The sequence below is a fragment of the Chlorocebus sabaeus genome, chromosome 25 (assembly GCF_047675955.1).
Source record: "Chlorocebus sabaeus isolate Y175 chromosome 25, mChlSab1.0.hap1, whole genome shotgun sequence".
NCBI lineage: Eukaryota > Metazoa > Chordata > Mammalia > Primates > Cercopithecidae > Chlorocebus > Chlorocebus sabaeus.
Genome location: NC_132928.1, coordinates 50,434,839 through 50,456,876, shown reverse-complemented (window position 1 = coordinate 50,456,876; position 22,038 = coordinate 50,434,839). Strand labels below are relative to the sequence as shown.

The window sequence follows — 22,038 nt, the reverse complement described above, 5'->3', positions numbered from 1 at the left end:
ATTCCAGGATGTGAAACACACATATAAAAATGGCAGATTTTTCATATCTGTGGGTTCCACGGGGCCAACTGTGGGACTTGAATTTGTATAGATTTTGGTGTCTGCATACTTTCCTGGAACCAATCCCCTATATATAGGGAGGGATAACTGTATATGATTGATTAACTTTTTGATTGTCTTTATTTAAGATGGTTACTTAAAACAAGTAGCTTATTGAAATTGAAGGTTGAAAAATTTGATATTTCTTTTTAATGTGAAAGTCAAATTGTAGGCCAGGCATGGTTGCTCACGCCTGTAATCTCAGCACTTTGGGAGGCCAAGGCAGAAGGATCACTTGAGCTCAGGAGTTCGAGACCAGCCTGGGCAACATCTCTGCAAAAAATTTAAAAATTAGCCAGGCATGGTGGCACACATTTGTAGTTCCAGCTACTCAGGAGGATGAGATGGGAGGATCACTTGAGCCATGGAGGTTGAGGCTGCAGTGGAACTGTGTTTGTGCCACTGCACTCCAGCCTGGGTGACAAAGGAGACCCGATCTCAAAATAAAATTTCAAAACTCAAATTGTAGCTTCAAATTTGTGTGTGGTAATCATGGATTGAATTATGTACTTTTTTTGAAAATTAAATTTGGAGACAATGGTATAGTGTATTAACAGATCTTTTTAATTGTACATATTTCTTCTGAAAAATCATCTTTTGTATGTAAGAATGATTGCTCTTTGAATATTTTCCATAGGATATTTTAGAGTTAAAAAATTAATGTGAGAATCTAATCTTTCAGAAGTTCAAAGTCTAATTATCTTAGATATCTTAAGTTTGAAGACTGTATTTATCTTAGGACTTTTAGAAAACTTGTTTCTAAGGAACATATATTGTTGATATATATATTGTAAAGCAGATGGTTAGAAGCAGATCTCTAACTAGCAGAACTATTACATCCATGACTTCAGTGTATTAATGTTGTGGTGTTTCATAAGGTTGAAAGTTTGGTGTTTGAAAGTTTTAAAGTCTATGAACTCAGTGTATATTAAAAATTCACCTCTATGTTCTTTTTCTGTACCTTTTCTCCCCAGGCTGGTGCTTGAGTTCAGCCTCCTGTCCTATGCTTTTGGCAAATTTCCTACCGTTGTTTGGACCTGGTGGATCATGTTCCTGTCTACATTTTCAGTTCCCTATTTTCTGTTTCAACGTTGGGCCACTGGCTATAGCAAGAGTTCTCATCCGCTGATCAATTCTCTCTTCCATGGCTTTCTTTTCATGGTCTTCCAGATTGGAATTCTAGGTTTTGGACCAACATACGTTGTGTTAGCATATACACTGCCACCAGCCTCCCGGTTCATCATTATATTCGAGCAGGTAAGGCTTTAAGTGTTACCCAAGGCGATGCTGTTCTCAGCTAAAATAATAATGATGATGACATACTGATACTATTATTTTTAGCTGTATTAGCTTGGATAAATTTTCATGTATTGTTCCTTTTGCCGTTATCTATAAAATTGTTAAACTAGAATCTTCTCACCTCTTAAGTTTCATTCTAGCTTCCATGTTCTCTGAATTTTGATAAATAAAATAAATTACGTTGGACCCTTTTTTTTTTTTTTTTTTTTTGGGACAGAATCTTGCTCTGTCACCCAGGCTGGAGTGCAGTGGCACGATCTCGGCTCACTGCAACCCCCGCCTCCCAGGTTCAAGCGATTTTTCAGCCTCAGCCTCCCAAGTGGCTGGGACTAGAGGCGCCTGCCACCACACCTGGCTAATTTTTGTATTTTTAGTAGAGATGGGGTTTCACCATATTGGCTAGGCTGGTCTCAAACTCCTGACCTCATGATCTGCCTGCCTTGGCCTCCCAAAGTGCCGGGTTTACAGGTGTGAGCCACTGGGCCTGGCCACATTGAACTACTTTTGATGCATCAAGATTTTGTTCCTGAATACTTTTTGTAAAAGTCATTTAAATTGGCCGGCGCGGTGGCTCAAGCCTGTAATCCCAGCACTTTGGGAGGCCGAGACGGGCGGATCACGAGGTCAGGAGATCGAGACCATCCTGGCTAACACGGTGAAACCCCGTCTCTACTAAAAAATACAAAAAACTAGCCGGGCGTGGTGGCGGGCGCCTGTAGTCCCAGCTACTTGGGAGGCTGAGGCAGGAGAATGGCGTGAACCCGGGAGGCGGAGCTTGCAGTGAGCCGAGATCTGGCCACTGCACTCCAGCCCGGGCGACAGAGCGAGACTCCATCTCAAAAAAAAAAAAAAAAAAAAAAAAAAGTCATTTAAATTATAAAATATTTTCGTAATTAAAAACTTCACTTTTGAAATGTCAGATTCATTGTTTTGTCATGTAACTATTTCTATCTAAATAAAGGTTTTATTTTGATTTGTTTCTACACTCATCAGGATTTTCTGACTTTATTGGCTGTCTATAATGTGTTTGACTAATGGAAAGGACACTTGCAGGAGACTTTCTTTGAACAGACATCTTTTTCCTCCTGCTTTTGTAGATTCGTTTTGTAATGAAGGCCCACTCATTTGTCAGAGAGAACGTGCCTCGGGTACTAAATTCAGCTAAGGAGAAATCAAGTATGTAATTTCTTTTGTACATTCTTTCTTCCTCCCCTCCCCCATCCCATTCCCTTCCCTTCCCTTCTTTCCTTCTTTTCTTCCTTCCTCCCTGCCTTCTTTCCTTCCTCCCTCCCTCTCTCCCTCCCTTCCTCCCTCCCTTCCTCCCTTCCTCCCTCCCTCCCTTCCTTCCTTCCTTCCTCTCTCTTTTCTTTTCTTTGTGTAATTTCATTAGTTTAAAGGATTATTGACTGGATATTTCACCCTTTGTTGTTTACTGGGGTGTCACATCATACATTGCAGAGATTGTGTTTTATTTCAAATATATATGATCCATATTGATTTTGAGGACTACTTCATTGTTTCCTGACTATTCCTGCTTTGCCCTTGGACCTACAATTTTTAAAAAATTGATTATCTTTTGTAACTTTGCATTATTTTTATGGAATGTTAATAGCCTCATTACACCTGTGCCTGCATATTCTTTGCACATTGTTGCTTCACACTCTAGAAGTTATCTCAGTCACAGGAATAACTTGGTTTAAAGAGATTGGTAATATTCAATTCGTGCAAGAATAAGTCATTTTAGAGGTCAGGATAAAAGAACATGAGCTGATAAGTCATTTTATTCTTCCCTGTTATGTGCTTCCTTCCTTGTATCCCCCCCTTTATTTTTGCTGTGAAAAATCAAAGAACCTCTGATCTAACTATAGTTTGCCTTTTCTAGGCACTGTTCCAATACCTACAGTCAACCAATATTTGTACTTCTTATTTGCTCCTACCCTCATCTACCGTGACAGCTATCCCAGGTAATGGTACTATGAAGCAGAAATGTGGTAAACACCAAAAGTGTGGCATGAGTGAGGTAGGATAGATAAACAGGGGCCAGTTAATGTAGGGACATAGAAAATATAGAATGAGTTTTCATTTTCTGTCTGACCTGGGAAGCCTCAAATGGTGAGTAGAGAAGTTTAATTTGGTTATAGTAATTCTTGACAGAATAATCAAGTATTTCATATGGTCATAAATTATGTTCTGTTTGTAAAACCATTAATTAATTTATTTTTTTTTTTTTCTGAGACGGGAGTCTTGCTCTGTCACCCAGGCTGCAACGTAGCTATGTTGGTGCTATGTTGGCTTCCTGCAACCTCTGCCCCCTGGGTTCACGTGATTCTCCTGCCTCTGTCCCAAGTAGCTGGCATTACAGGTGTGCGCCACCACACCCAGTTAGTTTTGTTGTATTTTTAGTAGAGACGGGGTTTCACCATATTGGCCACGCTGGTCTTGAGCTCCTGGTCACTGCCTTCCAAAGTGCTTGGATTACAGGTGTGAGCCACCACGCCTGACCAAGAAACATTAATTGTGAGGGTCTTTATTCAAGTTCAATTACTTTATTTAGAAACCTTATTTTTCTTTCTTTCTTTTTCAGGAATCCCACTGTAAGATGGGGTTATGTCGCTATGCAGTTTGCACAGGTAAGTTTTTGTAACTGTCTAAGGTATGTTGATTAGGAGATGGGGATTCATATTTATGATAATAATATAATCTACCTAAATCTAATTGGGAACTAAGAATGCTTTCTGTTGACATTATGCAGTCTTTTAAACTATTTTCAGTATACTAAATGGTGTTTGTTTTGCCAACATCAGAAGTAATTTTCTTTAATAAAAGAATGCATTAGGCCAGGCGCAGTGGCTTGTGCCTGTAATCCTAGCACTTTGGGTGGCCGAGGTGGGCGGATCACGAGGTCAGGAGTTCGAGACCAGCCTGACCAACATGGTGAAACCCCATCTCTACTAAAAATACAAAAATTAGGCTGGCGTGGTGGCACGTACCTGTAATCTCAGCTACTTGGAAGGCTGAGGCAGGAGAATTGCTTGAACCTGGGGTACGGAGGTTACAGTGAGCTGAGATCACGCCACTATATTCCAGCCTGGGCAACAGAGCAAGACTCCATCTCAAAAAAAAAAAAAAAAAGAATGTATTATTTTATAAAGTAATTCTAGTTGGTAATTTCAGTAAACATTAATTTCCCCCTTCCTGTTTTTCGGGGGAGGTGTATATGTATGTGGGTATGGTCTGACTCTTCCCCATTCTTCCTCCCACCTCCATCAGAGTCATTAATCCTGGAAGATCCCATTTTAAATCATTGTCTCAATCAAATGCCCATTTATGAAATAAGTTCTTTCGTTAAAAGGGTTTTTTCTTTTTTTTTTAGACAAAATCCCGCTCTGTCACCTAGGCTGGAGTGCAGTGATGCAATCTTGGCTCACTGCAACCTCCACCTCCCGGGTTCAAGCGATTCTCCTGCATAAGCCTCCTGAGTAACTGGGATTACAGGTGCCTACCACCATGCCTGGCTAATTTTTGTATTTTTAGTAGAGATAGGGTTTCACCATGTTGGCCAGGCTGGTCTCGAACTCCTGACCTCAAGTCATCAGCCTGCCTCAGCCTCCCAAAGTGGTAGGATTACAGGAGTGAGCCACTGTGCCCGACCATGTTACAGATTTTAAGCAGCAGGAAAAACAGGTTCTAAGAGTAAGCTCTTTTAAAAATATCATTTGGTAAAGGGTTAGGAAAAGTGATGGTAGAAACTAGGCTTGAGTAATCTCTGAAGGATTATAGCAGTCTTCTATACTAGTGTTAAATGGAATACATATGCGAACGTTACTTTAAGGGTCACATCTGCACTTTCTTTTGGAGAGAAAAACATCGCCTTCCATTTTATTAAGCCATCGTTATTATAATTCTGTCTGTTATGTTCCAGGTCTTTGGTTGCTTCTTCTATGTGTACTACATCTTTGAAAGACTTTGTGCCCCTTTGTTTCGGAATATCAAACAGGAGCCCTTCAGCGCTCGTGTTCTGGTCCTATGTGTATTTAACTCCATCTTGCCAGGTAACATGTGTCCTTGTTAATTTGGTCATGCATAAATTCACAAGGTAAATAGAAAGCTATTGCCTATGAGCACCTTTGGTTTGCCTGCTTTTTCATCTAAACTTCTATATGTTTATACCCATCTTGACCTCTTTTGCATCTGTTTTATAAGTGAGGTATCTTTCTTCCAGTCTCGGGTCAGTCTTTCATCTTCTGGCTTTCACTCAATTTGTGTCTTCTCTGACAGTGGACAGTCCACATTCATGCTGTGTCTTCCTGTTCACTATTCAGTTCATTGTAACCTTGCTCCTGATTCCACCAAGCCACTTAAATGCCCTTTGTTGAAATTACTAGTAACCTCCATATTCTAATCCAGTGGATGGATTAAGACGTACTTTAACCCTTATCCAAGTTGACCTCCATGAAGCATTGGGTGCTGCTGACCACATTTTGAAATCTCTCTTGTCACTATTTTCTTGCTCTTTTTTTGGAAACCGGGTCTCTCTTTGTCACCCAGTCTGAATGCAGTGGTGTGATCATGGCTTACTAGCCTTGACGTCTTGGGCTCAAGTGATTGTCTCGCCTCAGTAGCTGGGACTACAGGTGCATGCCACCACACCTGGCTAAGTTTTTAATTTTTGGAGAGACAGGGTCTCCCTGTGTTGCCCAGGCTGTTCTCAAACTCCTGGGCTCAAGTTATCCTCCTGTCTCAGCCTCTCAAAGTGCTGGGGTTACAGGCTTGAGCCACCATGCTCGACCTTTTACCACTATTTCTTATTTTCCTCCTGTCTTTCTGGCCATACCTTGATTTCTTAAATTTATTTATTGCGTTTTTTTTTTTGTCTATTATAAAGATATATGAGTACCTAGTACTATGCCAGGTGCAGAGGACTCAGAAGTGAACAAGACATGTATTATCTTTACACTCTGGGAGTTTTTATAGTTTCCCTTACTTTTCCTCTTTTCTTTACTCATTGAATGTTGGTAATGTTTTGTGTCATCACCTTCCCTTTCTTTTCTTCTCTTGAATTCCTCTTACAGTAACCCACCCTCACCGGCCCCAAGACTTATTTGAATGAACTCTGTATCTGTCCCTAAAACAGAATATGTGTTACATACTTGAGTGTCTTCCTCACTAGCTGCAAAGTTATTGAGATCAAGGATTGTCTTTTATAGCCAATCACAGTCTCTCTCATATTGTCTGGTACATAGTTGATGCTCTATAAATATATATTTTTTAATAAATGAGTGAAAGAGGTGGACATATAAATGGATATTTTACAATATATTGTAATATGTACTACATAAGTAGGATAAACAAAATGCTTATGGCCTTTGTTTCATATTAGAGAGAACATTTAATACTGGGTATTGAAAAATAGGTAGGTATTTGCCTGGCAGAGAATTGGTGGAAAGGTCATTCTAGGTAGTGGGATGGATGCAAGGGAGTAGAGCATTCTGGAATGGCATAAATCCAGTTGTGGATGATGTTTACAACACTTAGAGGGTAGAATCATTGGAGATATGTTTAGAATGTTATCTGTGTCACTATGTTAACCGTGTCACTGTTAACGTTTTGACTGGTTAATTCTTTGTTTGGAGTGGCAGTCTTCTGCATTGTAGCATAATCTGTTTAGCAGCATCCTGGCCTCTAGCAACTAGATATCAGTGGCACAACTCCCCTCTCCTCCAATTGTCACAGCACTGGTGCAGTGGCTTGCACTGGTAGTCCCAGCTACCCTGGAGGCTGAGGTAGGAGGATCACTTGAGCCCTGTGAGTTGAAGTTCAGCCTGGGCAACATAGTGAGACCCTGTCTCTTAAAAAGTCTCTAGAATTTCAAATGTCCTGTGGGGGAGAGGGGCCAAAGTCTCTCCCCAGTTTTAAACAATTGCTGAAGATGGGGGTATAGGGGCCAGATTTTTAAAGGGCCTTGGGTACCAGGTTAAGCCATATATCTAGGCATTTCTTAAAATCAAACTGGGTAGGCTGGGCGTGGTGGCTCACGCCTGTAATCCTAGCACTTTGGGAGGCCGAGGTGGGTGGATCACGAGGTCAGGAGATCGAGACCAGCCTGGTCAACATGGTGAAACCCGTCTCTACTAAAAATGCAAAAACTTAGTCGGGTGTGGTGGCACGTGCCTGTAATACCAGCTACTCGGGAGGCTGAGGCAGGAGAATTGCTTGAACCCTGGAGGTGGAGGTTGCAGTGAGCCGAGATCTCTCCATTGCACTCCAGCCTGGGTGACAGAATGAGACTCTGTCTCAAAAACAAAACAAAAAAAAACCAGACTAGGTAATGTCATTTGTTGAACCCACTTTGAAGGAAGTTACTCTTTTAAAATTAAGATAATTAACTCCAAAAGTATATCATCTCTGGAATGGGTAAACTGGAATAATAACTTATATTTTACAAAATAATACCAGCTAAATAAAATGATATGATATAATTAGTTGCTTGGCATGTGAGCTATTTGGAAAGACTTAATATTGTTAATCGTATTTTTAGGTGTGCTGATTCTCTTCCTTACTTTTTTTGCCTTCTTGCACTGCTGGCTCAATGCCTTTGCTGAGATGTTACGCTTTGGCGACAGGATGTTCTATAAGGTAGTATATACTTAGACTTAGCTTTCTTTTCACATTTTTTTGTCTTCCTCATTATTAAGTATTTTGACATTGGCTGGTGCCAATGTCACCAGCCTTTCACACGAACATTGTGAAATAATTTTCTACAAATTTTGCCAATATTCTCTGAAATTCAGTTACAGATATAACTAGCATAACCTTGTGTTTTCTTCTGTCTCTAATGTCTGCTCCCTTATCATAAGCACATGGTTTCTGCTGGATCCTGCGAGGATATATTGGTGATTCCAGTAGGAAACTATTGGTTCAGAGCACACCATGAGACTTCCCTGAGTGTTCATTCATTTGAAATGGACCGTCTAGTTCTGTAGGAGTGACCTCAGCAAATTATTCCATTTAAGACAGCTGAGCAGTTCACGAGGGAAATTTTTCCCTGTTTTGTTTTGAAAGGTATTAATTTTGCTTCAGATAGTATCCTTATGCTTCTAAAGTTGGAATTAAGCTCTAAAATTAGAGTCAGAATGGCTCATAGCATTCTTTAACTCTACCTAAAGCTGTCTTTCAGTTTTGGTTGTTTTTGGCAACACTCCAAGTCTACCAACTTTTTTCTCAAACATTAAGTGCGGATTGCAGATTTTAGATAGCTGATTTCATTCATCTGATCTTAAAATTGGGAGCAAGAAATATATATAGGGATACCAGGACTTTGGGGTGGCCACCATCTCACTCTTTGGGTAATTTTGCCATTTCTGGTAACCACCAAACAGCTCTCTAGTGTTAGCACTCTATCTGGTCTTCATGACCGTATAATTTTCTCATGACATTCTAGCAAGGCAAGGGGGGTGGGGCTTACTGATTGCTGTTCAGATGGACATAGACTTAAATGATTCTGTGTGTTGTGTATGAACCTAGGAACTAAATCATACATAGTACGAGAATTCATGTCATATTCAACACTAATAACCAAAATGCCTTTGAAGATTTTTCTGTCATCAGCGTATGAACCAACAGTTTATCACAGTGTACTTTGGTTTTTCTGTTACATGTGTTCTTTGGGAAAGTCGCGGGGGGGGTTGCTTTTGGGTGGTGTGTGTGTGTGTGTGTGTGTGTGTGTGTGTGTGTGTGTGTGTATAGTTTTATGCCTTTACTTTTTCCCTCAGGATTGGTGGAACTCCACGTCATACTCTAACTATTACAGAACCTGGAATGTGGTGGTCCATGACTGGCTATATTACTATGCTTACAAGGACTTCCTCTGGGTAAGCAGCAAGATTTAAGTTAATGTTATTTAAGAAATGGAGATTCTTTTTCAGGAAGTATGAGTATTATATAGCTGGAAGAAGTTATATTTAATTGTTCATGAGGAAAGGGTGATAGTGTATTTTCAGTTTTCTTTTGAGAAATTTACATGTAGAAACCTGCTTTGAATGGTGCTGCTTAGAAACCACTGTGTACAGTAGTAGGTCTAATACTGTGTCTTTTGCTCTGAATTTTATCTTATGTAACAAAGTAAGAATGCATGGAGGTTGGAGTTGAAATGATCCACCAATAATAGATAGTTTCTTTTTTTTTTTTTTTGAGACGGAGTCTCGCTCTGTCGCCCAGGCTGGAGTGCAGTGGCGCGATCTCGGCTCACTGCAAGCTCTGCCTCCCAGGTTCACGCCATTCTTCTGCCTCAGCCTCCTGAGTAGCTGAGACTACAGGCACCCACCACCACGCCCGGCTAATTTTTTGTACTTTTAGTAGAGACGGGGTTTCACCATGTTAGCCAGGATGGTCTCGATCTCCTGACCTCGTGATCCGCCCGCCTCGGCCTCCCAAAGTGCTGGGATTACAGGCATGAGCCACCGCGCCCAGCCTAAATAGTTTCTTATCAATCTCATTCCCAACAAATAATCCCGCTATGGTCTTTTTCATTAGTTTTTCTTGGTTAAAGGTGGAGGAACACTTTTTTTTTCCCCCCCACTTTTGTTGCCCAGGCTGAAGTGCAGTGGCATGTTTTCGGCTCACTGCAACCTCTGCCTCCCAGGTTCAAGTGATTCTCCTGCCTCCGCCTCCCAAGTAACTGGGATTACAGGCGCCCACCACCAAGCCCAGCTAATTTTGTATTTTTAGTGGAGATGGCATTTCTCTATGTTGTTGGTCAGGCTCGTCTGGAACTCCCGACCTCAGGTGATCCACCCGCCTCAGCCTCCCCAAAGTGCTGGGGTTACAAGCGTGAGCTACCGCGCCCAGCTGAGAAAGACTTTACAGTGAGAAACACCTTTGTGTGCATTTGTATCTCTCCAGTCAGTGACACCTGGCTTTCAGACAGTCTTTAGAGCAGAATAACTTAGACTGATGAGATGTAATCTTGAATCTCCTGGTTGATTAACACTGGTATCTGGATTACAGTTTTTATTAAGTGAGGGCACCATTTGGCTTAGTGACAGCATCTTATGGTGGAAATAGCATTGTATTAATATTTGATTGCTAATTCTGTCATTCAGGTGTAGTTTCACATATGGATAAGGCAAGTCCCTTCTCCTTCTGAAGTCTTAGTTTTGTTATGTGTAAAAATGGAGAGGACACTTGCCCCATCTACCATACAGTGTTACTCTAAAGACTGAAATTCAATATGTTTCATTTATATAGGAAAACTATGTTTTGTCAGTTGTAATAACTTACAAACATAAGTTATTGATATTTCTGAAAATAGACTCATATTTGAAAAATAATAGGTATTTGTAAGTATATATGATTTGTAATTATTTTAATAGATTTAGATTAATCCAAGGAGTAGACTTAGAAAGTTACGTACAAATATAATAGGTGCCTTTGGCATATAATTTTACATCCTATGTAATTCATGCTTGCTTTAAATTTTTAAAAATTACTTTGTAATGTTTTCCTTTTTCTTTAGTTTTTCTCCAAGAGATTCAAATCTGCTGCCATGTTGGCTGTCTTTGCTGTATCTGCTGTAGTACACGAATATGCCTTGGCTGTTTGCTTGAGCTTTTTCTATCCCGTGCTCTTTGTGCTCTTCATGTTCTTTGGAAGTAAGTATCTTGGTGTGCTGTGAGTACTGGGTACTATGCTAAAAAAGAAAACCAGATAGAAAGGAAACTATAAAATCAATGTAGGAGAACGAGATAGTAGTAGTAACATTTTAAGGTAGTACTTGTTTATCAGATGATCAGAATATTGACTTTTAATAATTATACACAGCTCTGTCTCAAGATGTTTACACTTTGAAGTAGAGAAATGAACTAGGTAACCTCATGAAGACCATTGATGACACTGATTTGGTAGGTCATAAAAGTTATCTATATAAACAGCTTTCCCATTCATAAACATTGTGATTATGCACCCCCTAGAAAACTGACAAGTTTTTGAGTGAGTAGAGAGGGAAAAATTGCAATATGAATATTCTAATTCCATGAAATATATATATACATGTTCTGAAAACACTGATTTCCTGTAAGTTACTGATTTTAACACTGAAGCTTTATTTTTCTTTATAGAAACAGTGACCAGAATTTAAAAATATATAAACAGTTGTTGTTCACTGTGATTATGCAATGATAACAGCAGATATATCTGAAGCCCCTCATCTTCTGATAAATTATGTGTATTTCTTTCTTTCTTTCTTTCTTTTTTTTTTGAGACAGAGTTTCACTGTCATGACCCAGGCTGGAGGGCAGTGGTACGATCTCAGCTCACTGCAACCTTTGCCTCTCTGCTTCAAGTGATTCTCCTGCCTCAGCCTCCCGAGTGGCTGGGATTACAGGCGCACACCACCACGCCTGGCTAATTTTTGTATTTTTAATAGAGATGGGGTTTCACTGTGTTGGCCAGGCTGGTCTCGAACTTCTGACCTCTGATAACTGTATATTTCTTTGTTGCCTTTCTATCTTTAGTGGCTTTCAACTTCATTGTCAATGATAGTCGGAAAAAGCCAATTTGGAATGTTATGATGTGGACTTCTCTTTTCTTGGGCAATGGAGTCTTACTCTGCTTTTATTCTCAAGAGTGGTATGCACGTCAGCACTGTCCTCTGAAAAATGTGAGTCACCAATCTGGTTGGAGTGCAAAAGAACCTGTTTATTCTCTGATTGTGAGAGTTGGTGGGCAATGTTGAGGAGGATAGTAGTGATAGTATGATGAATTAGTGTTAAAGAGAGGGAAATGAGGAGTAAAAGCATTCGTTTATTATCTGATCTTACTGTACTTGAAGTTTTTCCTTTTGTTTAGTTTTCTTCACATTTAACTCTCCTAGTTTTTGGTTTTCTTCTTTTACTGCCTTTTCTTTAGCCCCTTCTAATTTTTTTCTTTTTCTTTTTTTTTTTTTTTTTGAGACTGAGTCTCACTCTGTTGCCCAGGCTGGAGTGTAGTAGCTCTATCTCAGCTCACTGCAGCCTCTGCCTCCCAGATTCAAGCGATTCTCCTGCCTCAGCCTCCCAAGTAGCTGGGATTGCAGGAGCGTACCACCATGCCCGCTATTTTTTTGTATTTTTAGTAGAGATGGGGTTTCACCATGTTAGCCAGGATGGTCTCGATCTCCTGACCTCATGATCCGCTCACCTCAGCCTCCCAGAGTGCTGGGGGCACCGCACCCAGCCAGCCCCTTCTAAGTATTCTCCAGGGTTTTCCTAATGCGATGTATGTCCCTACTACCACCACCTAAAACATATCTTCTTTTTTTTTTTTTTTTGAGGCGAAGTCTCGCTGTGTCGCCCAGGCTGGAGTGCAGTGGCCGGATCTCAGCTCACTGCAAGCTCCGCCTCCTGGGTTTACGCCATTCTCCTGCCTCAGCCTCCCAAGTGGCTGAGACTACAGACAACCACCACCTTGCCCAGCTAGTTTTTTGTATTTTTTAATAGAGACAGGGTTTCACCGTGTTAGCCAGGATGGTCTTCATCTCCTGACCTCGTGATCTGCCCATCTCGGCCTCCCAAAGTGCTGGGATTACAGGCTTGAGCCTCCGCGCCTGGCCTCTTTTTTTTTTTTTTTTTACTTCCTTCTAAATAAACTCTTGGACAACACTGAGATGCCTTCCATTACTCTTGATTCTATTTTTGTTTTTGGTTTTGGGTAATTATATTCAGGTTTCATTTATTCTTAGGACTTTAGTTTTTAGCTATACATGGGTACAGATTTTAGAAGGATGGCTTTTTTTTTTTTTTTAAGAATTTTATTTTCAAGTAACATAGTATAGGATATAGACTTAGGAATTTTCCAGCAAACACTCTGGTTAATTTAATTGATGTGATCTGGTTAATTAAATCTATTAGCACTAGCTGAAAGTACTGCTTATAGTTATGGATAGAATTTCATGATGGAAACACCCTAAGAAGTAAGATTGCCAGGCTTTTTGTGTATATAGGGCATGTCCTGTATTTAATACTTTTGTCCTGCCTCCTGTATGGGGTTTCTTAGAACACCCCAAATGTCCTATATTCTGCCTTTTTCAGTAAATTACAAAAAAATATGGCAGATAGAGCTATTTGTCTCAAGTTCATCTAGGCATCCTGTACTTACATTTGCTAAATTTGGTGGCCCTACTACTAGGTCATTCAGTCCCTACAACCTTCCAGGTTTGGAGGGGATGCCTTCTTGATATGTTTCCTGGGTATTTCTCATAGGCATCTGTAACTGAAGATGTCCATAATGAAATCAGTTTCCTCTCCAAAGCTTCCCCTCTTTCTGTGTACCCTATGTCTGTTAGGCTGCCTCAACTCCCCTCTTTATTTCATACTGATCCCCTTTGTTCATCTGAAGTAATTGCTCTCGACTGTCCCTGGTCACCTGGATTCCACATATCAGATTTTATTCTCCTATCAAAATCCAATTTGGATGCCACATCTTCTATGATGATTTTTCAAATGCCTGCTTCACTCTCTTTCCTATTTCTGAACTTTTGTAGTGCTTCATTTGCTCCTCCTTTCGATAGTTCAGTAATTTTAAACCTTGTATTAGTCATTTATATATATATATATATATATATATATATATTTGTCATCCTTAACCACCATTTAGATTTTAAGGTACTAAAAGTAGGGCTGTGCTAAAATAAAAGATACAGAAAGAAATAGTGCCTATTTAGAAACTGGTCAAAGTCCACACAATTGTGTATAGTTTATTGGATTTTAAAAGCTTTATGTGAAGCATCTAAATTGAATAAATCTGTGTTATAGATAAAAGTACTGAACATCTTTTGAATTAATGAGCTGCTTATACCTTGAGGGTTATTGAAATGGTGGGAGGCATTTTAGAGATTACAATGTATCATATTAACATCCCCTGTCTACCTCCACACCTCCTCTATTCTGTACACAAATAAATTATTTTTCCATTCTTATTTTTCCCCACTGCAGCCCACATTTTTGGATTATGTCCGGCCACGTTCCTGGACTTGTCGTTACGTGTTTTAGAAGCTTGGACTTTGTTTCCTCCTTGTCACTGAAGATTGAGTATTATCCCTGATTTGGAGCCAGCTGTTTCCAGTTGCTACTGAAGTTATCTGTGTTATTTGAACCACTCCAGGCTTTACAGATGACTCACTACTCCATTCTTAGGTCACTTGAAGCAAAACTGTTGGAAGTTCACTGGAGTCCTGTACACTTAAGCAGAGCAGAACTTTTTTTGTGGGGCTGGGTCAAGGGAGAAGGCAGACTAATAGCTGAAGTAATGACAGATTGTTGCTGGGTCATATCAGCTTTATCCCTTGGTAATTATATCTGTTTTGTTTCTTGACTCCGTCCAATCAGAGAATAAACATCATTGTTTCTTGGCCACTGAATTAGCCAAAACACTTAGGAGGAAATCACTTAAATACCTCTGGCTTAGAATTTTTTTCATGCACACTGTTGGAATGTATGCTAATTAAACATGCAATTGGGGAAGAAAAAATGTAGAACGATTTTTACTATTTCTAGTAGAAAAAAAAGTCTGTTTTCCAAAGATAATGTTATGCATCCTATTTTGTAATTTTTTTGAAAAAAGTTCAATTTTCCTCAGTTTTTACCTTGTTTTCTCTATAGATCATGATTTCTGTGAAGCAAAAAGATGCCTTTACCATGAATTCTTGAGTTTACATCAATAATATTGTATATTAAGGGGATCAGAAGTAGGAAGGAAAAAATAAGAGATAGCAGAGGAAAAAGAAAAACATTTCCTCTTATAACTTCCGAAGTAATTTGTAAAAAAGATTTGTAGAGTCAATCATGTGTTTAAATTATTTTATCACCAACTTAACATGGATGATATTCCTTTTTAACTTTATGGTAATAACTTCTTTGAAGTTATTTAGAAATATCCTTTGGAATAATTATTTTATTGCCTAATAAATATTGACTTATCTTGAATTATTTTGCAGACTAGTGAGTCTGTAACATAAGTATTAATCACTTCCACTCATATTAAAGTGATCATTAAGGATCCAGAAGCTGGCTTCTGCGTTTGCTCAGTTATTATACTTTTAACTGTAGTAGGTTTTTAGGTGGAATAAATTAATACGTGATTGGTTTCAAGGAAATATACTCTTACTATGTAATACTTTCATTTTATAAGATGCCCATTTCTAATACAATGTGTGTAGAAATTATTTGTATGTATGAGGTATGATTGTAAAGATTGAGCATTGGAAGAGGTATCAGAGACCATGTAGTTCAACTTTCCACTCAAAGTAAGATTTGTGAATTATTTAAATGATTGTTGTTACCTGGAACAGCCACTTGAGAGGCTCTCTTGGTATTGTTCAGAATTGTTTTAAAGTCAGTTTGAGTCTCACAAGAAGGTAAGTAGAATTTCTTAATAGTCACAACTTAATTACCACAAGTATCCAGCTTAATCACATATCTTATTCACGATACAACTGATGAGTTTAGGTAATTTTTAGACATTAAATCCAACTTCAGTGGACACAAATACACCTCAGAGGAGGTTATTTTTAAAAAAGTATTCTGCATGTTCCCACAGTAATGTTCTGCACAACAGTATTGTAATTATAATGGAATCATAACCTCCTAACTAGTTTGCTTTAATATGGCTTGTAATTCTTGACATTTTTCTTAAAATTAAAATGAATCAGTCTCTTGAATTTATAACTGCATTTTAAATATATTGGGAACAGACTGCTCTAAGGCCTGGTTATGAGCAAGCCAATCTTTTGAATCTAAAGAATGGAATTCTTAGGTTTATATTTCTATTAAGAAATACTTTAAATATGACTCTTATGAGAAGACTTTGTTGCTCTGTAGTATTTCTGAATACTGTATTTGTTGGATTGATCAAGGCTGTTTTTCAAAAAGCTCTCTGCTTCCTGTTTGTTTGTTTGTTTGTTTTTAGACAGAGTCTTGCTCTGTTGCCCAGGCTGGAGTGCAGTGGCATGAGCTCTGCTCACTACAGCCTCTGCCTCCCTGGTTCAAGCGATTCTCCTGCCTCAGCCTCCTGAGTAGCTGGGATTACAGGCCCACGCTACCAAGCCCGGCTAATTTTTGTGTTTTTAGTAGAGATGGGGTTTCACCATGTTGGTCAGGCTGGTCTCAAACTCCTGACCTTGTGATCTGCCCGCCTCAGCCTCCCAAAGTTCTGGGAATACAGGTGTTAGCCACCGTGCCTGGCTTCTGTTTCCTGTTATTAGTGATTTTTCTGCCCAAGATTGTGACAACAAATATGTAGAACTATAGACTGTTTAGAATGCTGAGACTGTTCTAAGAAACTTTCAAAAACAGTAGCACTTCAAGGAATGGTCACTTTCTGTGAAAGAAACTGGTTTGATAGCCACAATCTTATTGCTAGCTGCTTTTTTTTTTTTTTCTTTTTTTTTGAGACGGAGTCTCACTCTGTCGCCCAGGCTGGAGTGCAGTGGCCAGATCTCAGCTCACAGCAAGCTCCACCTCCCGGGTTCACGCCATTCTCCTGCCTCAGCCTCCCGAGTAGCTGGGACTACAGGCGCCCGCCACCACGCCCGGCTAGTTTTTTGTATTTTTTAGTAGAGACGGGGTTTCACCGTGTTAGCCAGGATGGTCTCGATCTCCTGACCTCGTGATCCGCCCGTCTCGGCCTCCCAAAGTGCTGGGATTACAGGCTTGAGCCACCGCGCCCGGCCTGCTTTTAGCAAGTCTTTTCTTGAAACCACCCCCATACTCTTTAAAGAAATAAAAACTAAAATCTCTTGCTAATGTTTCAGGAAGATTTATTTTAAAGTAATAAGCTTAAAGCTTTTGTTTCTGTAAGATATAATGATAGTAACTATTATTTTGGGCATATTAACCAACAGAACAACCATGTAGTATGTATTTCACTTTCTCATTAGATCTCTAACTTGACCTTCTAGTACCTTTATGTATGAGGATACATTTGTTAGATCCTTTTATTCTCAATCTTGGATAATGATGCAAAATGGAGTTTTGTTTTGTTTGTTGGTAGATTCATGTACTAAAACTGTCCAGGTAAAGTCGCTTGCCTCATGTTAGAATTTAATTAGAAAACTGAGGCTGCCTTAATTTTTTTTTTTTTTTTTTTTTTTTTTTTGAGACAGAGTCTTGCTCTGTTGCCAGGCCAGTTTTTTTTTCTCTCTTGTACAGGTGGGGTTTCACCATGTTGCCCAGGCTGGTCTCAAACTCCTGGACTCAAGGGATCTATTTGCCTTAGCCTCTCAAAGTGCTGGGATTATAGTTGTGAACCACAGCTCCTGGCTCCTGGCTCCAGAATCAATATTTTAATGGAAGATAGCTCATACTTTTATGTTTTTGTTTTTAAAGAGACAGGGTCTCACTCTGTCACCCAGGCTGGAGGGTAGTAGCGTGATCATAGCTTTCTGCAGTCTCAAACTGCTGGACTCAAATAGTGCTCTGGAGTACCTAGAGCTACAAGTGCCTACCACCACACCCAGCTAATTGATTTATTTTTTTGTAGAGATGGGGTCTCACCATATTGCCCAGGCTTGTCTCCAACTCCTCACCTCAAGCAAACCTTCCACTGCTGAAAGGTTTGGGATTACATGAGCCACCAGGCCAGGCCTATACTTTTGTTAATAAAGTTTCAGTGACTTGCTAACTAATATTATGCAAAATTTCATGTAATTTATGTAGTACTACATAACCCATGCTACATATGGTATGTATACGTACACTGTATACACACAAAGGTCTGTTCTGGGTATTGTTTTATGTATCTTATCTCTGGGCTTTATGCCTCTGAAATAGAGGGAACTGGACATAAATGTTCTGAGGAATAAAGTGTTGGTTTGTTTGTTTTTTGAGACAAAGTCTTGCTCTGTCACCAGGCTGGAGTGCAGTGGTGTGATCTCGGCTCACTGCAACCTCTGCCTCCTGGGTTCAAGCAGTTCTGCCTCAGCCTCCCGAGTAGCTAGCATTCCAGGTGCCTGCCACCATGCCCGGCTAATTTTTGTATTTTTAGTTGAGATGGGGTTTTACCATGATGGTCAGGCTGGTCTCGAACTCCTGACCTCATGATCCGCCAGTGTCAGCCTCCCAGGCATGAGCCATGCGCCTGGCCAAGGTGAATGTTTTGGGTGAAGTTTATATAAGGATTTGACTTTTTTTTTTTTTTTTTTTTTTTTGGTCATTATTAAAGTTTCTATCAGGTAATACAGTGTTGGGGCCCTTTGTTGAAATAAAGTTACATATAGCGGGTGTAGTGGCTCATGCCTTTAATCCCAATACTTTGGGAGGCCAAGGCAGGACGATTGCTTGAGCCCAGAAGTTTGAGACCAGCCTGGACAACATGGCAAAACCCTGTCACTACAAAAAATACAAAAATTAGCCGGGCGTGATGGTGCATGCCTGTAGTCCCAGCTACTCAGTCGGCTGTGGTGGGAAGATAGCTTCAAGCCAGGAGATGGAGGCTTCAGTGACTTGTGACCTGTGATCACACCATTTTATTCCTCAAAACATTTATGTCCCAGTTCCCTCCATTTCAGAGCCATGGGCAACTGAGTGAGACCCTGTCTTAAAAAAAAAAAAAAAAAAAAAATCTTACATATAAGCCCGGTTTAAAGAGAGGATAACATGCAACTACCATAGTAGAGTATATCACTTCTTTCCCACCCTAAATTTAATGCCTAGTTGAAAGTAACAATAATAAAGTTGATAAGCTTTAGGTTGGTAGGAAAACTATGTAATCTATATAGTGTACTAAATCCTTATATGTTTTTGGTAAAATATAAAGACTTTAATAGCTAATTTGGACTTGAGAAAATGGGTTAATTTCACGAGTGCATATCCCTTTTGACTATATTAGTCAAGCATATTATTAAAATTTAAAAAACTCTAAAACTTACTCTGTACTATTTTTTTCCTAAGTGCTCTCTTCCTTATTTCTACATGACTACATTCACATTTCTGCTGTCAATAAGCCCTAATGGAGTGATAAACTTTAAGCTAGTAGATACTGCACCATGCTTTGTGGTGGTGGCTGCTTAATGAAATGGTAGCTGTACTTCCTATTTGTTTTTAAATATCTTTGAAGCAGACAGTTCATGCACCCCATCATTTAGAGATGCAGTTTGAATTTCCATGGGCAAAGGTGCCAGTTTTGGATTGGGAAAGGAGCTGAAGCCCCAGTCAAGACTCTGCCATTTGGGGTAGTGCAAGCAGATTCCTGTGTCTGTATCTTTCCAGTGTGTGTGTTAATCCATAGTGTTCTGAGCAGCGGAAGGGTCATGTAAATCTGAAGTTGTTATTAAAGGTTTTTCTATAAAGATGTCTTTTCTGATTCATTCTTGTAGGTTATTTTCCTGAATTCCTATTCCTGCCTCCCCCTGCAAGTCCTTGTCTGATCACTAGTACCAATATTTTGTTTAGTATGAGTTGTATTAGCATTAACTTAAACATTTTTAAATTTAAAAATATACAAAAACGGCAAAATACTGCACATACGAATGTGGTAAATATATTTGGAAGAAACCTAGTTTATTTTTTATTTTTTTACATCTTTGAGACAGAGTCTCATTCTGTTGCCCAGGCCGGAGTACAGTGGTGTGATCTCAGCTTACTGCAACCTCCGCCTCCTAGGTTCAAGTGATTCTCCTGCCTCAGCCTCCCCAGCAGCTAGGATTACAGCCACGCGTCACCATGTCTGGCTAATTTTTGTATTTTTTAGCAGAGACGGAGTTTCACCATATTGCCCAGGCTGGTCTTGAACTCCTGACCTCAGGTCATTCGCCTGCCTCGGCCTCCCAAAGTGCTGGGATTACAGACATGAGCCACTGCACTTGGCTAGAAACCAAGTCTGTTTTAAAAGCAACTTCAAGTGTATTCAGTATTAACTCTATGGTTCATGTTCATAAATGCTGTTCATCTTGATACCAGGCAACTTTATATGCTGAATATAGCCAAAAGAGAAGGCAAACAACTGACCAGGACTTTCTTGTCCAGGCTAATGAAGGGGACTGTGTTAAAGGTTACCAATCAATTGTGACTTTGTACTTGCCTCAAGAAAAGCAGTGACAGTGATTCTTCTGCTGCCTCTCTTTCTTGAGGCCGTTATTTGTTGCTTAATTCCCTTTGCTCTTGGCCTTTTAAAACCTGTGAAGGGGCCGGGCATGGTGGCTCATGCCTGTAATCCCAGCACTGGGAGGCTGAGGCAGGTGGATCTCTTGAGGTTGGGTGTTTGAGACCAGCCTGGCCAACATGGTGAAACCCTGTCTCTATTAAAAATACAAAAATCAGCTGGGCTCGGTGGCACACACCTGTAATCCCAGCTACTTAGGTGGCAGAGGCATGAGAATTGCTTGAATCCAGGAGGCGGAGGCTACAGTGAGCTGAGATCATGCTTCTGCACGCCATCCTGGGTGACAGAGTGAGACTCCGTCTCAAAAACAAAAACCTGTGAAGGTATCTAAGAAAGCATTGCTCTACCTCTGATGGGTAGAAATGGACTTTAGGCCTCTGAGCCCGAATCAAACCGTCACATCCCCTGTGATAGCCCAGATGGCCTGAAGTAACGAAAGAATCACAAAAGAAGTGAAAAATACACTGCCCCGCCTTACCTGACGACATTCCACCACAAAAGAAGTGAAAATGGCCGGTCCTTGCCTTAAGTGATGACATTATCTTGTGAAAGTCCTTTTCCTGGCTCATCCTGGCTCAAAAAGCTCCCCCATTGAGCACCTTGTGACCCCCACTCCTGCCCGCCAGAGAACAACCCCCCTTTGACTGGAATTTTCCTTTACCTACCCAAATCCTAAAAGACGGCCCCACCCTTATCTCCCTTCACTGACTCTTTTCGGACTCAGCCCGTCTGCACCCAGGTGATTAAAAAGCTTTATTGCTCACACAAAGCCTGTTTGGTGGTCTCTTCACAGGGACGTGCGTGACAAAAGGTGAAAAGCGGTTGGCTAGGAGATAAGCCTTTTAAGACTAAGGGAAACGCCGGGCGCGGTGGCTCACGCCTGTAATCCCAGCACTTTGGGAGGCCGAGGCGGGTGGATCACGAGGTCGGGAGATTGAGATCATCCTGGCTAACACGGTGAAACCCCGTCTCTACTAAAAATACAAAAAATTAGCCGGGCGAGGTGGCGGGCGCCTGTAGTCCCAGCTACTCGGAGGCTGAGGCAGGAGAATGGCGTGAACCCGGGAGGCAGAGCTTGCTGTGAGCCGAGATCGCGCCACTGCACTCCAGCCTGGGCGACAAAGCGAGACTCCGTCTCAAAAAAAAAAAAAAAAAAAAAAAAGACTAAGGGAAACAGTTTTGGAGCAACATAGGGTTGCTTCCCCCTGCTATCGTTTGAATATGTCTCCTCCAAAATTCAGGTATTGCCAATGTGCTGTTATTCAGGCAGAGCCTATTTTTTGGAGATAGTGTCTTGTTCTGTCGCCCAGGCTGGAGTGTGTGGCGCGATCTGGGCTCACTGCAACTTCCACCTCACAGGTTTACATGATTCTCCTGCCTCAGCTTCCTGAGTAGCTGGGATTACAGGCGCCGGCCACCATGCCCACCTAATTTTTGTATTTTTAATAGAGACGGAGTTTTACCTTGTCAGCCAGTATGGTCTTGAACTCCTGACCTCAAATGATCAAC

At 40.4% G+C, this 22,038-nt stretch overlaps 1 protein-coding gene across 3 annotated transcripts in view; it reads left to right on the top strand.

Moving 5' to 3' along the window:
• Window positions 1-19,719, top strand: part of SOAT1 (sterol O-acyltransferase 1) — a 67,100-nt gene extending 47,381 nt beyond the window's left edge. For all 3 annotated transcript variants that reach the window (XM_007989336.3, XM_007989335.3, XM_073011738.1), the window contains 10 exons: window positions 1,074-1,356; window positions 2,496-2,574; window positions 3,281-3,362; window positions 3,983-4,028; window positions 5,321-5,450; window positions 7,937-8,034; window positions 9,171-9,269; window positions 10,913-11,048; window positions 11,910-12,055; window positions 14,367-19,719. In XM_007989336.3, the coding sequence (XP_007987527.1) occupies window positions 1,074-1,356; window positions 2,496-2,574; window positions 3,281-3,362; window positions 3,983-4,028; window positions 5,321-5,450; window positions 7,937-8,034; window positions 9,171-9,269; window positions 10,913-11,048; window positions 11,910-12,055; window positions 14,367-14,423 (1,156 nt within the window). In that variant the 3' untranslated portion in view covers window positions 14,424-19,719. The remainder of the gene's footprint in view (window positions 1-1,073; window positions 1,357-2,495; window positions 2,575-3,280; window positions 3,363-3,982; window positions 4,029-5,320; window positions 5,451-7,936; window positions 8,035-9,170; window positions 9,270-10,912; window positions 11,049-11,909; window positions 12,056-14,366) is intronic.
• The last annotated feature ends 2,319 nt before the right edge of the window (window positions 19,720-22,038 follow it).